General features: G+C 38.2%; 1 protein-coding gene and 1 long non-coding RNA gene across 2 annotated transcripts in view; one reads left to right on the top strand and one right to left on the bottom strand.

Moving 5' to 3' along the window:
* The first annotated feature begins 5,327 nt into the window (after positions 1 to 5,327).
* Positions 5,328 to 7,206, top strand: LOC147754241 (uncharacterized). The gene is made up of 2 exons (XR_015316467.1): positions 5,328 to 5,502; positions 5,991 to 7,206. It is a non-coding gene; the product is annotated as an uncharacterized LOC147754241 (long non-coding RNA).
* Positions 7,207 to 11,824: 4,618 nt separating this feature from the next.
* The window catches only part of LOC111254133 (uncharacterized), an 82,934-nt gene continuing 75,157 nt past the window's right edge, over positions 11,825 to 19,601 (bottom strand). The window contains exons 14-19 of the mRNA XM_022814686.2: positions 17,303 to 17,495; positions 16,425 to 16,609; positions 14,957 to 15,103; positions 14,096 to 14,259; positions 13,499 to 13,931; positions 11,825 to 13,091 (exon numbers count right to left, since the gene is read on the bottom strand). Coding sequence (XP_022670421.1) covers positions 12,936 to 13,091; positions 13,499 to 13,931; positions 14,096 to 14,259; positions 14,957 to 15,103; positions 16,425 to 16,609; positions 17,303 to 17,495 — 1,278 coding nt within the window. The 3' untranslated portion in view covers positions 11,825 to 12,935. The remainder of the gene's footprint in view (positions 13,092 to 13,498; positions 13,932 to 14,095; positions 14,260 to 14,956; positions 15,104 to 16,424; positions 16,610 to 17,302; positions 17,496 to 19,601) is intronic.

Genomic DNA, 19,601 nt, shown 5'->3' with positions numbered 1-19,601 from the left:
TCTAATAATAGTTATGTCCTCTTTTGTAGATTTGTTCCATTGTAACTTTATTAAGGTGGAGGATTTTAATGGTTTTGACTTTCGATTGATACGATTACTCCGCCGCTGCATAGGCCTGATTGTAAGAGCTCAGATAAACCTTACAGTTATCCTACGTGGCAGTTTTTGGAACAGGACCGAAAGGTGATTCCAAAGTCTCGTTCATACAAGAGAAAAGGCAATTAGCTTGATATCGTACAGACGAGCTCGGGCTGATGGTCAATCACATTGGCCTCTGTGTAGATGGCTAGATTACTTGCTTATGTCTAGGACCTGTACAGGCTCACACTAAGTGAATTGATCTCAGCTAGTTAGCATACGGGCATGTAGGCTTGCCTGTACACTCGAATCCTTACAGCTTCAATTAGCCGTCAGGAAAATCAAGTAGGACTACCAAGAATATTTAGTGATTTGTATATTATGTATAGCGGTTGATTATGATAGCCTGTATCAAAAGTTGCCCATTATATGGTCTTTTTGCATATCGAAATAGCTAGCATTTATCTATTTTCTAAAATTATTTTAATGAAGCTTTTAGCTACGGAAGCTTCAACAATGAGTAATTCGTTAACGTTGCCTTTCAACAGTGTACCTTCAAGCTATATAAAGGCGACTCGTGAACACGTGACAGCTACAAAAAAATGAAAACAAAAAACATTTCCGTAAATAATTATCTTCAATCGACACTATTTCTTGTAAGGGATTAGAACCTATTTTCAGTACACCGTGTTTTTTTTTTTAATTTCAGTGTTCTTTAAAATTTCCTAGATAATTCCATTGCGAACGATACGACGCTAATCAGGACAATCCAAACAACACTGGAGAATCTCTGACGCGTGCGCTGAGTAATCGCCTGTTAACTTGAGTCGTGTGATGCAATCATTAGAAAAATGAGACCGCACGCTCCCCGGACCATTTCTCGGCGTTTCGAGCTTAGCGGTCGTAATATCTAGCATCTAAACTTACTTCAAAATTCTTCGAAATCATTGAGAAGCTACGACGAAGTGGTAGTTTAACAGCTAACAGGTTGGATGCAGGGGCAGATCTCTTTTGAGGACTCACTATGATAGAAATAAGATGACTAAGACCTATATGAGTGACAGGGACCAACTGACTGAAAGAACCGAAACAGAGCGATGGCATAGCTCCACCGGAACAATTAGGTACCACTTTTCATGTCCACAATATATATATATATATATATATATATATATTTAGATACGTCGAATGCTTTAGATATACCATTTTTTTTTCGTTTCCAACAATTGATTTATACTAGTTGGTCCATAGTTGTATATGGTATTTGTATTTTTATTTTGTTATTTATAAATTGAATCGAGATTTAACGATGATAATCTATAGCTGGGAACGGCGAACATCACAAGTATTATTGAGCTTAAGGAATATATTGTCGTAATTGATAAATTTCATCGCATTCTAAGATGTTAAATGCAGACCGACAAAAGGTGTATTTGGCCACTATGCGTTTGCTTCGTTTGGCGCTAATTTATAGCCAAAAATTTAAGTTATTGATCTCACTTTAGTTAACATCCTTCAATTCGACTTTCGTTCCCAACGTTGCTCCAATATCATCTAGGCATTTTGGTCGCTTGGATAAGACGGTGCTGGTGGGCTGATACAACCACTAGGAAACATGAAGGAAACTTAAAATTGTGTTTGAAAATTAAACAATAGTTTAATTAAGTCAAATCTATGCCTTAGGACTCTCAATTTGGCTACGTAAACGTACGACGCTGCTCTGCGCAAAACTTGCCCAGTTATCCTAAACAGCGTTGTCTCATTAAATGAACACAGAAGCTATGGTACACGGTTTATGCCGCGAAAAAATCGACGTTGAGTCAGTTAGATTGCATACTTTTTGTATTATATCTTTTTTTTTTTTTTTTTTTTATTAAAAAAAACAATTGGAAAGCACACCCAGTAACCGCTGCGTTGCAATTGAACGATTGGGCCATCGAGTAGATTTTTGGGTTGCGCGTTTCGAGAAAAAATTCATAACATATTGTTTCATATTACGTTTTCTTTAAAACAGCGGTGCCCCACTTCGAATATCTTTATGCTGCATTTTAAGTTACACGGTATGCTATCCAATGACACTAATATGTCAACAGGGTGACTTCAACGAATGTAGGAAAAGTGCAGGAAAGTATTTTGAGCAACACTCTCGACTGCTACAAGGAATAGATGTTCTGAAATTTCATTAATTCGTGCATGAATTAATGAAATGTCGTTAGTTTTGATACGTTTATTCTTTCCGAATCTGCTTCTCCAGCTGGTATAAACTAAGCGGTTCGAGCTCTACATCCGGCACCGCCGTTTACTACAGGTGCTTTCGTGCACGAAGCGGAATGTGACTACGCCCAGATTTTAACGTAAATCACTTCTTGTTCCTCTGATTACCTTCCAGATACGTTACTCACTATGCGGTGGGGGCTGCTTCGCCAGATCGAGCGCTTCATCCCTCACCTTTGCATGCCGAGCGGATTCCTGCGCATGAAATATACTCTTATCTGTTTGTTTAGTTACATTCACAGTCTCGTCGAATGCATCATGTAAAAAAGCAAAAGGCTCCACGCTGAAGAGGCTAGCGTAACACAACAAAATCTATTGAAACGTATCTAAGTCTGCTGTACCCACCTCGCCCAATTTCATTGGGAAAAAACAGAGAACTTCAAAATCGCTTTATTGCAGCATAAAACTATTGACGTTATTCACTCTGCAGTAAAGGGGCAATATTTAAAAACGCATATTTAGAGTAAGTAGATATAGATGCGTAATTTATACTGAGTTAGAAGCGAACGCTTGCAAGCAATGCTTATGTCGTCGATAATTATATTTGGCCGACCCGCTAGGGCAGCTTCCAGTATTTGGTTTATGGGTACTAATGTGTTTCCCACCGAAGGAAACATTTAGAACCTGAGGCCAGTATTGCGTAGCAGACGTCATTTGTAATGGAGTGCAGTTAAACAGATAAATACCTCACTGATTATGGCCGCCATGCAAAGAGGCAAGGCACTGCTAATAAATACATGTTTTCTTCAACGACATCCAATATTCAAGTAAGTTAATAGAAGAAAAAAAAAAGCAAACGATGTAGCCCAATTACTGCTAAAAGCTCGAACTTTGCTATTGTCACCCAGCATATACTCTATCAGAGCTTCGCTTTATCTGTAACTCATTGTCGACCTGTCCTACGATGTATGCCATACAAACAGTACGTTATCGAGCACATATCTGTCCCTGAAAGAAAACCTGGAGTCTAAGAAACGTCGAGGTTTATTAAGTCTATAAGTACGTTGGTATATTTTTTGCATGCTCTATTTGTTGCATACATCTGGCACAAATTACTAGAGTAGAAATTCAAAGAAAGTTATAATCGTGATGGCAATTAGTCACTTGAACGAAAGCTTCAGGTACTCGGTTAGAAAATTATCTTAAAGCAAGAATAGTTTTTTTTAAATTGTATGCAAGAATAATAGGAAGAAAGGTATGAGTACTAATTAAGAATATGCCTGTATGATGCTTCCCATTTCTCTGGTAGAAATTACATTCCTAATGAATGAACGATCTGTTTTCTACAGTGAGCCATCGAACGATCTACCTTACTCATTTAAGGGTGTGTCTCTCATTGTGTATTGCCTGTGACGATTGGTATCTCATAGATGAAATTTACCCTTTTTATTGCCGTTTACAGACACAAGACGTTTTATAGCCGCCAAAAATAAAACGTATTCGTTCGGTATTTATGACTGTAAGCATTGTTTTTGAAAGTAGTTAGTTTTTATAGAATAAAAACAAAATAGTCATTTAAAAGGGTATTATGGATCTGTTTTTGTGCCGAATCGTATTCAGAACCATACGATAGAAACACACATTTTCGACTTCAGGCTAGAAATTGACATCAAAAAATCTTTGCGTTTGTCAACCACGGAAGATAATTGATGGTTGAATCTCTATAAGCTACGTTCGTTCTTTAAAATAATAGAGAAAGCAGGCACAATCATAGGAGTATGGAAACTGTATCTTACATAGGGAGGACGCCACCGAGACTACCATACTTGCTTTCCCAACACCTGACCTCAAAGACGTTCATCCCTAGAGCAAGTGCTACCGAGAACCAATATCGCCAGAGATAATAAAGCTACTCAAACGAGTTTTTCCTCTACAGGCAAGCTATCCTATAGTGAATCTGAATATTTTTTGGTATGAACTTTTTGTGCAGTGCAAAACCTGTGTCGATTGGTATAAAGATCTTTACTAGCCACATGACAGGTCAAGCTTTTTGGCTAAATCATCAATTTCACGCTGAAATAATTTCAACTCTGACACCAAATGAAGTAGCATACGCTTCATATTTTTCCGCCACACCAAATATAATAAGAATTAAAAAATCTACTCAAAACCTGTAACAAATGAATATTATTTAGTATACCCTATGACGTACCGTATTGGACATTCAAAAGATGGTATGTAGCGCATAGACTCTCCAACGTCTGCGGATACTCTGATCTCCTCTGCTTCATCGTTCCTTGTGTGAGTACAAAGTTCGCAGTGGACGCTGCGTATAGCCAACCGCATTGGTCAACAGCATCGGTTTTGCCGGTGTGGGCTTTTCCCGTTGACCGACATAAAAACGGGCGTTTAGAAAAAAAAAAAAAAACTACAGATCGACTTTTTCATCTTTCCTTTCCACTCCGGTAGATTGCTTTCGTACATCGAATCCTGTGAACGGTTATAGTTCCGCAAAAGGCACTCCGCGAAGAGCATCGAGCGTCATGCGCAGTAAAACAAATGTTTATTTGGTATTATTCAATTCTAGGACCCTTTTTCTGGATTCAAATCGAATAGCGTGCCCTATGATTATTTAGCTACTTACAAAGCTGGTCTAGCGAATCGTGAGTTAAGTTACTCAACTTCTACCTATGGTGGGGTCGTCTTCTAGTCGTAATAGAATCGTGCTTACCCATTATATCAAATACCTGGCTGAAAATGTAAAAAAATTAGCATTCTTTTATAATCCATATCTTTTCAATGAAGTGCCGATATATATATATATATATATATATATATATATATATATATATATATATATATATATATATATATCAATCTAAGCCATTTTATTTACAATCCGGCGAAAAGCCGATTTGCAATGTAAAAAAAAATCATTCAACAAATAAAATCGAGGATCGAACTATAAGTAATAGATTAATTATTTGCTTTGCTCAACAGATTGTTTCGATGAACCAGAGATTTACGTATGGATAAATACTGTGATTTGTTATGGGTAAGTTATCTTACGTAGCCGAAAAAGAAACTATCCAACACTGGAGATGTTGTATTTGGCGCGCTGTCCTGTCGTCTGCAGCTGGGACATGATGTTAGTTACCAATTATTTACCAAAACCAACCAAGTTATCGTTCCGCGCTTTTCGTCAAATTTGTGAGGGTTTATTATATTTATTTACAAAGAAAATAATAGATATTAAAATCTAGTACAATTCGAACTTAGTTAATTACTCAGTATGAACCATTGATTGTGTGACAATATGTGTATTATTCGTTATTATTATTATTATGCATTCTGTATTGAAACCAATATATAAACATGTAGATTTTAAGGTACTGAAATTCATGTCTAGATAATCAACAATAGTAATAAATAGCAGATGTACTGAATTACATGTTATTATTAATGTTATATGGACTGACTAAAATGAACTAACGTTACGTTCAGGGATCAGTTCCTTTAATAACAGAATTGTGCACATTCACAGTTACTTTAGACACCTTCCTAACAGCGACATATAATCTCGGGGCATTTCCCCTAACCTAATTAACTTTACATTTACTTTATTACACTAAAAATCTGTCTAATTGAGTAATATATTTTACTTAATTGAGAGTTTTTCGTTTTTGGTGCTATGGTAGGGTTCCGAGGTGTATGCTAAGCTGAATCAAACGGTCTGCAGGACTCCAACTCTCTACCGTCAGCTGCTCCACGCATAATGTTGAATGGCGACATTAGTTACTCTGTCCCGATACCTTTGATGTTAGATGTCTTATAATAATAAGCAAGTACTCTGCTTAACACGAGACGACGATTTACGTGTGCCATCCTTATTACTTTATTGACTGTGTATTTAGTGACGGCCATCCACCTACTGCAGCGAACATGGCATTGGACTTAACAAACAGGACTAAGGACATTTGGCTATTCAACTTAGCAGTTAGGACGACACAAGTACCTAATTGGGATCTCTTAAGGTTGGCGCTCCTCCTACGGTTGTTCCCTGCATTTACGCACCAAATAGCAATGGCGCACGCTTTAAAATGCGAGCCATTAGCGATATAGCTTCATCACGATAAAATAAAACAAATGTCAATCAAATAAAAAAAAAAACAAACCTTAAGAGTCATAAGTTCTACCTGTGGTTTACCAACTGTATTGCAGAACCAATATGCATCTCGAAGTGATCTTATTTTCGGTTGTAACACACCCCGCGTTTTTATCCTGTGAAAGTGACAATTACTTGCCAGTTGCACATTGGTACTTTCACATTCTTAAAGTAAAATCTATATAGTGTATTGGCCAAAATATGTTTTCTTTCAACAGCACGTAATTGGCCTTGTTGTAAGGGGGGTCTTCCCGGTTATCATGGATCGTTTGCCCCTGTGAGTCATCGGCTACCGGCTTTCGGTTATTTAGGAACTATTGACTAGGTCGAAAAGATCGACAGTAGTCCCTATGTGAATCCGCTCGCGATCTTCAAGAAGTATTTAGAGGTGCAATAGGCGATTCTTTCGATGAAGGCCTTTCTGTTCACTTACAAAATTCTGCGCAGATCTACTCCCAAGATATCTTTACGGATAGGTTGCTGTTTACATCACGAACACACAATGCCACACGTGCCTGCTACTGGGATTAACATCTAATTTATACGAGGTGCGATACTTGATAAAATACATTAAACAATATAGACCAACTTATAATTACGAAACGGAACTAGTTTAGCACAAGTGTCGCTTTTCCATTACATAATAGGCTAATGGAAAAGCTACAATAAGTTGGCAAACTTGCTTGAAATTTGGTCAAGTTATATTTACGCTACAGTTAAAATAAACCTAACTCGCATTTTGCCATTGATATAGTTCGATTTCTGTAAAAAAAAAAACAAACTATTGGCTATTTGTTGCTAAAAGTTGGCTATTTGCTGTGGAGCAAGGACCTAAAGCACGTATTCTATAACCACGTGGTTGATGTTACTGCATTTTTCTATAGGGTTTTTTTTAAAAAGTTATATCTATGAAAAGAGAATATTTTTTTTACCTATGTCACACCAGTATATTTGGACGATTGCACCCCACGTATGCAAAAAAATAATAGATACTCCATTGTTTTGACAAATAACCAATCAGAAATTTCATCATTCTTTTTTTTATGTCATCAGTCATTTCTGAAAACGCGCGGTTGACATGCCACTCTGCGATGAGCCGATTTTGCCAACCGCCTCTGCTACTAATGGAAGAAAACTTGCTCTGTGAATATGTTTTTTTTCTCAGCACCATAAAAGCTGTCTTCTGAAACTCTCTGACAATATTTCTTCAGTTATTATTCGTACTCAGTTTTTGTCACGGATAGCGAGCCTTCTGCCATAAGCAGTGAGATTCTGTCAAGTAATACGAAACTGAGATTCAGACGGTCACGTCTAGGTGTTGTAGTGCGATAAGGTAGACATTCTTGTCTTATGAACTTAATCGTAATTAGATACGTGTAAGTCTCAAGTTTATCTATGATCAGTAGGCGTAGCCTCTAGAGAGCAGCGAACGGTTGTGGTAAATTGCTTAAGATTGTCTTCATCCAGGTGGGCTCGCAAAGTCTTGCCTTTGACACAGAACCTCTGCTGGAACTCTGTTTCCACTTACAGACACAAAAACGAGCGGTATAACAAAAATTCCATGATCTTGTAATATTATTTAAGCAGCCAGTTTCGATTCCCTGAAAGTAATTATTTTTAGAAAATCGATTAGCAAAAAAAAACGAAAGATTAAAGAGATATTGAACTGTATGTCTCCGTCAAAACACTGATATTCTCAAACGAAACTTCGGCCGCTTGCTTATTCAGGCTCATCGCGCCTGCAAAGCAGAGCATGCCGTACTAAGAATACCACCATCCGATCGTTCCCTGCCCGTTTAGTTGCAATGTTATGTTAAATTGTTTAGTAAACTCGTGCGCAGTTTGTCTTGCCGTGAGCATGGCGCAACTCTGCATAATCCTTGCGCATTGGTCAAGTTTGGCTGTTTTGATATACATCAATCGTACGACATAAATGGACGTATGTTGTGTCGGCGGCGGCTGCAGTTTCTTCCACGCCGCTAGCTGCCATTGAAACTGGATCTTGCCCGGTACAGATACGTGAATTGCCTCTCTAACGAAAAACCCTATACCAGCTCTCCCATTTTATCAGCCTTTTTTGTGTGTTCGCACCCCTTTGAGGTTGCCAGTGCTTAGTCCCTACAGCATCTTCTACAAACTAAAGTAACTACTGTGATCTCGGTTGCTCCCATGCAAGCAACAGCGTCGGACTGAGTGGTCGTCTGATGCTTAGCATCGAAGTCTGATCAACAAGACACAGGGTTTACGTAATTCATGATACATTTAAAAACATGATACATTTGGGAACTTGACCCATATTCCAGCAACAATGATGCTCTATCGATAAACTAATTCGCTGACCGAAACAATTAAACGGTAAGCAAAAAACATCTCCGCATTAGATAAATGTTTCAAAGTTCATCTCCATTTTGCCGCTAGGCATTCTGTCAGATGGGTCGCTCCTGGCTCGAAATGAAGTGTGTCGTTGCCCGAAGTCAAACCCGAAACCACAACGTACCCCTAAGACCAGCACCCCACTAATCTATCGCGGAAACAAGCTACCCCATACAGCTATATATCGTAGCAGGTATATGTTACAACTGCCGTTATTGATGCTAGAAAGGTTTACGTCGAAGAAGCTTGAAATAACAAAAGGCACAAAGAGCCACACATTTACGATTTTGTTATAGAAATTAACAACTCTTTGAAAAAAAGAGAATATCGGCTACTGATTATGTCGAATATAAGTATTATAATCATGGATATCGACAAAAGTACGAATGAACCCAACGCTATCAAGGGGCTATATCTATATACCTATGCTGCTTAAGTCCTGCATCTTTTAGTTTCCGGATTAGCTTAAACGGCAAACCTCGTGTTTACCTTTATATATATATATATATATATATATATACATACATACATATATATATATATATATATATATATATAAAGTAAACTGTTTATGGGCCAATAGCAACGACACGTAACTGCGGTTAATTACTATTGTAATGCTATGATTAAAGTATATTATACATTTTCCAATGCTCGTTTTCTAGACATGTTTAATTTCCACTTCAATTATAAACTACTGTTTTCAAGTACAAACTTTATTTTTCCGTTCATACGCTCCAAGCGTACTTCCAAAAAACTGGAAAGTCACTTCGATCCCTTCTACCTTGAGTGTTCTTTTGAACGCAAAATTCCAGGCGCCTGTTTCAACGTACGTTTCTCTATATAAACACTTTTATTTTTAGGCTTCGTAAGCTTGTCTTGCTAAGGACATGTTCACATTTAACCTTGTGATTGACAAATTAATACTTGATAACAAGATTCTCTGCTGTTTATTATACAGTAATTTCAGTTAAATATTATCGATCGTTTAATATGTGTCCTTAGTCATCGCAAATGACGAGGCTACCGGTTCCTAAGGGCTTCAGGTATTACGAAGAGCTTTGTCTAAAGTCCCATATCGACCGACGTACTCCCTTCTAGTAGGCCAATATTCGTTACACAGCAGAGCATTTATAGGAGCATATGGATACAAACACCTATTTTTTTCTGGTTGATAGGACGAAGATGTTCAAGCAGATTCCAGTAAGCACAAACAGGTGTCGAATAAAAATATCTTGTCGGCTTATTATTCATCTTGCGCGTCTAATTGGCTCAAATAAAATTCCCCGGTACGGATACATTGCGTTATCTGTACTATATTTTATAATAAATATATATTGTAATAATAATGTATGTAATATATCCTATAATAAATAAAATGATAACTATTCGTTTGTTTTACTTAAATTTTCGGCGACGTGCTTCACAATTTTGACAAAAACTGTTATTCAAAGTTATCAAAAAGTTTGAGACGTTTGCTATATTGTTTGCAAAATTTCTTATCACATATATGCTTCACGAAGACTTCCTCTTAATCGTATTAATGAATTTAGAAGACTAAAACAATAAAACTAAATAACATTTGGTGATCCTGTTCATTTAACAAATGTAGTAAATATTTGAGAATCAGCTAAACATCGAAACGTTTTCAAGCTTTTTTTTTCTTCTTTTTTTTTTCTTCTTTTTTTTTTTTTTGCGTTAGGATATTCATGTCATTGAGCACTGTTGATAGTGATAAGGGTTCATCTTAAACGCACTAGTCCACATCACGCGACAAGTTAGAACTGTGTTCCCACGCGTAAAGAGTGACGAAACACCCAAAATTTAATAAGTCGTTTATACCAGATTCATAAATATTTATTCGATTGTCCCAATTAAAGCGGTTCCCTTTGAAGTCATTTCCGCCAAACGCAGTACGACTTTCTTTTCTTATCTCAAACCACTTTTTTAAAGTCGGGATAGCTCTCAGCTCGGGTCACGACTTTTCCTTTATTTCCTCTTTTATGTCGAAACGCTTGCTCTGCAAGTCTGCTTGTCTTCAGTTTCGGTAATGGGAAAAAGTTGGACGGGCTAAGCCCCGACAGGGCCGAGGCAATACACACATCAAATTTTTCGCAAAAATTGCAGTGCAAGCAGTGACCGAAAACCTAGGATCTGTCCTTTGCGTCAGACAGACTCGCGCGTGCTAAGCTCGTTACGATTGTACTTGTTGCTGACGGTGGGGCCAAACAAATGATGAGCGATTTTTCGACAGTCGCAGTATGTAAACCATTAGAAGGACCTTAGTTCATGACCATCATCGCTGTGCCGGGTTTGCAACATGTCCTGGATAGGCTTCGGTCCACGTTTGAAACGCCTGAGTTACTTGTTTACTTTAGCTTCACTTAGTGCCTGATTTCCGTAGACATTCCGCAATATCCGTCAAGTGTTGGTTTACTTTTTTCGCGCAACACTTCGAGCATGCTCGTTTCTCTGTTTGGGAAAGCAGCAGAGCGCTTAATACATGGACCTACTTAATCTCGCCGCCAAACTCGAGACTGCATCGGATCTTGAACCTATGGAATTTCATCTGTATGTAATTGAAATTCTGCTCTTCGCGGGGAAACAACGGACGATTATCCAACACTATGAAAACCTAATGGACACATTTATTTTTGAACAAAGGTTTACAATGTATTAAGGTTAGAATGTAAAAGGAACTCAGATTTTCAAGATGATAGTTAGATAACGGACCTTTACGTGATTGCGGTGGCCTTTACGGACCTTTACGTGGCCTAAAATTTATTAGTATTTGAAACCGACAGCATCTTTGTAGACGGTTCAATTGTTTGCCGCGCTAAATGTCATCTATAAACGATGTCCGGTTCGATCGAAATCGTAAGATGGATTAGTACGTTAAATATTATATTAACGATCAAATTAGTTTCTGTCCTGTTAGGTTTTAAAATAGAGAATCATAAATATAGCCAACATGATTAGCCAGGACGCAGACGATAGGTAATATTATTAAATAAGTTTATTACTCGTTTGTTCAGTTTATTTACAAATCTCTCGTGCTTTCACGTTCTCTCGAATACCTGTCCCATGTGAAATATACAAAGCAATGTACACTTTTGTCCTCCTTCTGTATAACACATCTACTAGAAAGCTTGTTTTGCACTAACTGCTTAATTAGTCACTTTATCATCATTTAATAAAGGTGATAGAATTCAAAATGGGTAAGCTGCGTGACAATTTAACAATACGCACTTTTCACCCGCAGTTGCTATTTTATTTCTATACTCTTCTACTATGGAAGTAATAATTACATGACCATTGTCTCTGCTATACAATGATCCTCGCGACCTGTGGAAAGTCCATCTGACCAGGCCTCTAGACTCTCCATTGCTGCAGTTTTTAGACGTACATCTGTTTATAAGCAAAAAGTGGCCTCACACTAGAAGGCCGTTCATTAAAGGCTTTCCCTATAACAAACCTCGCATGCAGCTAGCGACGCTTAGATATCCACCTGTTGTTCTTTGTCGGTTTCTCTCACTAGATGATGGTGGATATAGACAATGCAGCGGATGTACAACATATTAGGATAGTTTAAGTTAAGCAAAGGTAGAATTTCACAAATTACTGAGTATTTTTTTTTACAAAAAGGTGTTTATTTAAAATAAAAATCGTCGCCTGTTATAATAGCAAAAAATGCATTTTTTTTTGTAAATTCACGGAATTTTTCTGCCACTTATGTTCATAGTATTCTCATCTGTTCTTCTACATCGGTCCCCACATTTTCATTTAAGACGAACAGTGCCCCCGCAATATGATTGTTGTAACGATGCCAAGAGCCACGAGGGGTCGAGAAACGTCGGTAATAGTTAATAAACGCCGCGACTGATATCATTTAGTAGAGAAACTGCCCGTGCTTACTTAAAAGTTCTGATCAAATACTTAGATACTATTTTCACATTTTATAATCACTCACTATCGATAGATATACAAGGTACGGATTTCAGTGCTGGGGGTTCGTTTGCGCTGTGCCTAAGCAGTGGGATAGCTCCGACTCTAATAGCGCAGCACGTTGGCCTTAGTCGGATAAAAACCTTAAGTTGCTTCTTGACTAGGACGGGTCGGATTCAGCAAGTGCGACATGACGCGAGGATTGCGGCGATGGCGGCGGATACAAAATTTTCTCCTGTGAGCCATTCGGTGAAGATATTTTCAGCTTACCATTCGACTGCTCTTCGCACGGACCGAAGACGTGCATTGTGACGACCTAAAATTTTTCATAGGACCAAGTCAATTAAAGGAAATACTAATGGGAAATCGTATTGCATAAACATGGGCCTACGTTCCAGTAATATTCTAAGAGTTGATTGAAACCACAAATATGCCTATTAACGTAAATATTGTTAATTTATCACTTGTTTTCTTTGCTTAGCGTGTCTCAGCCCGTTCTGGAGATTGAAGTCTGACCTTCATGAGATGATTAATATCAGCCTTCTTGGATCAACAAAATACAGTTCACTCGAATAATTCTATCGATACCGCCTATAACAATGAAATCTCACTGCAATCTATACTGAACAGCGAAGACGTACGGCCTCCGAAACTTTCTGTATGCATATCAGACGCAGAAGCGGAGAGTCTTGACAATAGCAAAACAGATTAAAGATAGCCTACCTGGTGATTATTATTGGCATTGATAATCTGTGCGCCTGGGCTGGTCGTGCCCGCTGTCTTTAGCGGGGGCTGGTATCGCGGGGCGCGTTTGGCAAAGCGAACTGCGCTAAGAAGCAGCAAAAGGATAATAAGGAAGAGGATACACCCAGCGAAGAGGAAAAACAAAAGCGGTAGAGGTGAAGAGGAGGAATGCTGTAGCGACGTCACTAGCAAATGCCATAGACCGGACCCTTCCGATCCAAGCGACGCCAGATAGCCGTCGTAGGATTCAAGAAGGAGTAGGGCCGAACCCTCTCGGATGTCGTCTTCATTCTGATCCTTAAGGATATCTCGGAATGATTCTCTCGTGACCCTCGTTGGTGATAAGCTATGGCGGTTAAGGCGCGATGATCTGGGTCGCATGCCGAACGTGGTGCTTCGACGATCGCGTGTACTAAATGTTCATTGGGCAATTAACGATAATATTAATAATTACTATTACGATTATCACTTTTAGATGAGATGATAATTGATGGCGAGAATCATAATGAAGTTCACTTTAATAAAAACGTCTTGTTCACAAATGCATTTCTGTGTAACTTAAATTTACGTACACACCTATCGGCACTTGGTTGGTAACCGTTATCATTTTCGTGATCTACAGTAAACACGCAGTGAACGTGCCAGTAAGTTCTTGTCACGTTTCGCCCATCCATTCTATTGTCGAGCTCGCTTTGACTATGAAAGTTGGTTGCAGCAGTATGCTCGAAAAGCGGAGCCACCTACATCAAGAGTAGATCATAGCTTCTGTATGTTAGGTATTATTAAGAATATCCCTAAACGATGTGATTACACGTAACAATTTCCTTTATTATTTTCTTGCAGTACTGGTTTATTTACAAATCTTCAAAGACAAAGACGGAAAACCAGGACATATCGGCTGGCGGCTAAGACGATTTTATCAGTTAATTGTTAGTGGTCGACACACTTAATGCTTCACGATTTCGTGGTATAGGTAGATTGAATGTTTATTTTATTAAATTATTTTAGAAACACTGAAATAACTCTTATACTTACAGGGCAAAAAACTTATCAAATTTGAGATCGACTGACTGAACAGCATAAAAAACTTATAGAATATCAAAATATTGGCATATAGTACCCACAGGTAGTGAGTTCGAAGATATGATTGCGCATTCAATACACTTCTAAATGTTTCTTTAAAAAAAATGTGTTAAAAAAGGCGCGTAAGGCTTAAAGGTGCTCGGTACATGATTCGACTATGTCCGCATTGGTGGTCCCCAAAACCGGTTTATTCCTGCTATAATAAATAATTCCACCCAGCAGGCGAAGCACAATGTCGACGTTTAACATACGATTCTTTGGAAGACCATGGGTTGTTATAATGGCTATAAAGTTCTATGAAATCAAAAAAGTTGGCGTATTGTATTTGGCGTTGTTTGGGGGCTATTGACTTACCCGAAAAGCAAAACCATCCGCCCTTTGTTTGACCCGAACTGCATCAAGGACCTCCGGATCGAATGATGTCGGATCCTGAGACATCATCACCGCTCCAAACTGGGTGCCTCCAAGGGACATGTCCACCGAATATGGGTCGGCTGAGTCCTGGACGCATGTCGTAAAAATAGATGAGAAGAGACATATCATACTCAAGAACGATATTTATATAAATAGAAGTGATCCGAAAGTCTACCAATCGTCCTTGAAACGTTCGCATAAATGATTTATAATAAAGGACAGTACTTTTAGGTCGTACATTTTCTTACTCGTTGTATATCAAGATATTTGTAGTGTTTAAAAAGGCCTATAAGGCAAATAAAATCTTCTATATCTTGTATAGAGTCTTGGTTGGAAGAAGGCTGAGACCGCATTGGGGTCTAACTTACGGTTGAAGGTTATAAAAGAAAAAAGAGCTTTTTGTAAATAAACGTTCAGATAGTATCGTCCATTTGAACACAACAAAGAAGAAAAGGTTTATAGGGTTCTCTTAAAACCTTCAATGTCCGTCCTTTATTAATTATAAATATCGCCAAGCGCTCAAATTAGAACATGAGAAGTTCTAGGTTTTAGAAAAAGCTTATACCGACTGTGGTGTTAAACAGGAGAACATAGTTTAGGTAGAGTGCCCCGTTTGAGTGCATCTCGGCCAGTCTACCTCGGTAGCACTACCCCACAGCCGACATCTAGCGAATATATTGTCTGTATTTCTTTATTTTAAATAAACGAAGACACATTTTGTGCGCATGCAGTGGACGGTTCATTGGAAATTCGCGATCGCCAAAGTCTCACAAAGTCCCAGATTGGTGCCTGAGCATAAATAAAAATAAACTGAGGCGTGGCAAAATGCGCAAACAGACAATAGGGCCCGGCAAAGGAAAGCTTGTACAATGTGACCTAATATACATGATAACATAAAGGTATAGATTATTTCCGAAGTTTTCGAAAAACTCCAGTTCTTTTTGGATATCTAACAATGATAGCTACTTATGCTAGATACAAAGAATTCGAGAACAACGCTCGCAGATTAAAACATATAACATTCAAATGGGCACAGGAACGGTTAATTTTTCCCACCGTCACACTTTATGGAGCCTTGCGCTTTAATGCATCTACAATGATAAGCATTTTTTTTCCTGAACAGCAGGCTTTTTTGCTTTGATTTTTCTTTTTTTTTTTTTTTTTTTTATTTATTTGCTATATATTTTTTGTTGTTAAAATTTAATAGTGATAATCACAAATTGTACATGGAGCATATGAATGATATGGCTTAGTCAAATCCGATTCCCTTCTTAAGGGGCAACTTATTAATACATTGATTATGAGAAATCATAAAGTGCTCGGAGAGAAAGACTATGACTATTCTTATCCATATAACTTACGATCTTTTAAGCTTGTAGTAGGTTAACGAAAGAGTTTCTTTACATACGAGAATTTTGAAGATGCAACTCATTTTCGAGTGGTCGGCGCAAGGCTTGCCAGTAAGCGGTAACCTAGTGGAGATGGATTCGTCGATTGAAGAACACAGATAACATCTTTCGATATTAGCGCGAAACATTGGAGTCATGGCATCTAACGAAAGTACAACACCAACCTTTCCATACACGATATCACCTGAAAGTAAATGATGAAAGACGCTAGAGGGTTGGGTTCATTATTGTGCTTACAGAAGTTCTGTACTAAGGTTTTTCAAGATACACTTAAGTACCACTTACTGTAATTAACTCACTTTCAGCATCGTTATTATCAAATGTAAAACCCCACCTTCATAGGTGAGTACGTATAGAGTAAGTATAATTTCACGTATATAGCCTGCGAACATCCCTTGTTGTATTAGATATGCCTATTTACATATATCAAACCTTTATCAACACATTTTTTTTGACATTTGAGTGAACATTATATATATATATATATATATATATATATATATATATATATATAATACAAGCTATCACGGAACGCCCTGCTTGATTTGTTACTTTGGGTCATCGACGACATTTTCCATTCATGTTCAAGTTGTCGTTTCCCAATACCTCATCGCACTGAAAATACCAACTCAAATATGGAAATTTCGTTTCACAAACTGAACAATGAAAACTCGGAAACTTCGACAGGTTACGGCTTGAACTGATAAAATTGTGACCGAAACGGTGCTAGTTCTAGTCCCGTCGTTGACATATACTATAGTAGCCGTTCTATGATCAGTCATTTAGACGCGCACGCTGAACCTAAATAAAAGCGGATGTTTAGGCATGTGTTAGCCTTTACATGTTAATGTGCTTGCGTATCCGAACAGAACAATACCTTTAGCAAAGATCTCAGTTTCACCATCACTTCCCGTCGATTCGTTTTGAGCTTCTTTTTGGCCGGCCTTATTGTTGCTGTCTTGAACACTTCGGTTGTACGGCTGTATCCAAACATCTTTGTGTTTGGTAAGAGATAGTATGCTTACGAGAGAGTAACGGTCCACCGACTCAGCAACAGCTGAAATCTCAATCTGAAATAAAAGATTAGTTTTGAAAAGAAAGCCTTATTTGAGAAAGCGGTACGTCTAGGCCTAGTAAAATTATTACGACTATTTATTGCTTCTATAACCACAAGCTCTAAGCGTCACAACCTAGAAGCCACCAAAGTTACTAATTTATAGAGCGAAATGTGGTTTTATTCACGGCGGTAAATTGCCGAGGGTAGAAACTTACTACTCTGGTAGTGCAGTTCTAGCTTATTTGTCATATTATCGAAGACACTAAAACTCATCGAAATATACTATTTGAGGCCTTTTCATTAGCTGTTAGCCACTCGACTCATGGCATCCTACCGGAAAGGTAGTCGACAGAAGTTTAGTACCAAATTCGTTATAAGCAGTACTGAAACAAAGCATGTCGGCAGAGTATGTCGGCTACCTTCGCCTCAATCTATAGAGCCTTACAGTAAACATACAATGCATCATAAATGAACTGCATAAATCTTGCTACTACATAAAGCTGCTTTTGTACCATTTAGGTCACTAGTCCATTTAGGCTTGACGAAAGTGAACGACGAGTGCTCCTTGCAAGGCTAGCAAAAAAACATTACAAATACTCAACGCTTGCAAGCTTAGGTAGGAACCTTTTGAAGGCAGCTATTGATGATGGCGGCACGTTTCTCTACCTGTGCACTTCGTTGCCCTCAGGAAATTTTCATTGGCTTATTGACCACGCGGTTGCTAAATAAAAATACCGCTGAACTCTCTTCTTCCAATCCGATACGTTGCCAAATATCCTAATACTTGCTTTTAATTAGCTAGCCATGACAATCAAAACAGATTGAGTATGCTGAAGACCAGCAAACTGGTGGCCAGATATAGGACACGAAGGGCAAGGAGACGTTGCAGAGTTTCACATCTGAAGGTTATGTAGGCTTACGCTGACATTTCATACGTCACGTGTTACAGAATTATAACCCGTATAGTGAGAATGCGAAAATTGAATAGAAATTGATGATCTGTGAACTGACTCTAAGCCAACTAAAAATGGTTGCGGTGTATTTCACGTGCAAATCACGGGACTTTATTCAACAAAAAATCGTTTGGAGCATACGGCCGCTATAGACGAGACACGGTTCAACCTCTGCCGCCAACCGGAGAAGGACCATAAGAAAACATGGCGTCCCTTTAAGGGGAAATAGTGCCACATGGGTTCATATATAAGGTGACGGTCTATTTGCAATGAAATACTTGATATTCGCTGAAAACCAAGCCTGCTGTCTCAAGCTCTTCGGGGAACCCATGGCAATCGAAAGTATATGGCCTAAGTTCTCAATGACAAGGCCAGACTTCATCACCATGCCTCAATCACTTCTTGGATTGACCAAAGAAATATCTAACGTTGGCCTCAACGCGCTTCTAAATCCGCAATTACGCGGTTTTTCATACCCCCCCCCCCTCCCCCAACAAAAAAAGATACCTGGTAAGCAATAAGACCCTACTATCGATTTATTTTGAGAAGCCATATAGGGAAAATTTAAATAGAAAAAAGCGAACGATAGGCATATGGTTGTCGAGAAACTTTTACAGCTTTAAGACAAGCGTGTGTTAATTGTATGACAGTTTCATACATAGGTGTGTAACAATAAAACAATAACACAAAATGAAAATCATTATAGCTTAACTAATTCAAAGATATGTTCACTGTATTTGCTTGCAACAGCCTAATAAAAATGTCTATCAATCAGTTAAAGCATCCCTTCTGTTATATGCAAAATGTGACCTTCTTTATCTAAAACCTATGACATTGTACATGCTACTCAAACAAAGTTTTATTTGTGAATAGCGGGTTATCGCGTTTGCTCACATAAGCTGAATAAAAGCCCAGATCTTTCGTTTGGACTTCATGTTGGTACGAAGTGCTTACGTCCCACCGATACAGCGCTTCATTTGGGTCTACTTCACTAGTACAGACTACCTGTGCCTATCCATTTACTAATATATACTAGTCGACGAAGGTAGTCTTGAGTCACTAAGAGATGACTTCTAAAATTATGAGAACATATTAACACCGGATGTACTTGCCCGGTATATAATAATATCGATGCTCTATTTCTGATGAGAACTAGAGCATATATA

The sequence above is a fragment of the Varroa destructor genome, unplaced genomic scaffold (assembly GCF_002443255.2).
Source record: "Varroa destructor unplaced genomic scaffold, Vdes_3.0 BEIS01000007.1, whole genome shotgun sequence".
Classification (NCBI taxonomy): domain Eukaryota; kingdom Metazoa; phylum Arthropoda; class Arachnida; order Mesostigmata; family Varroidae; genus Varroa; species Varroa destructor.
Note: the sequence above shows the minus strand (reverse complement) of the source record. Positions and strands in the feature narration are given on the sequence as shown.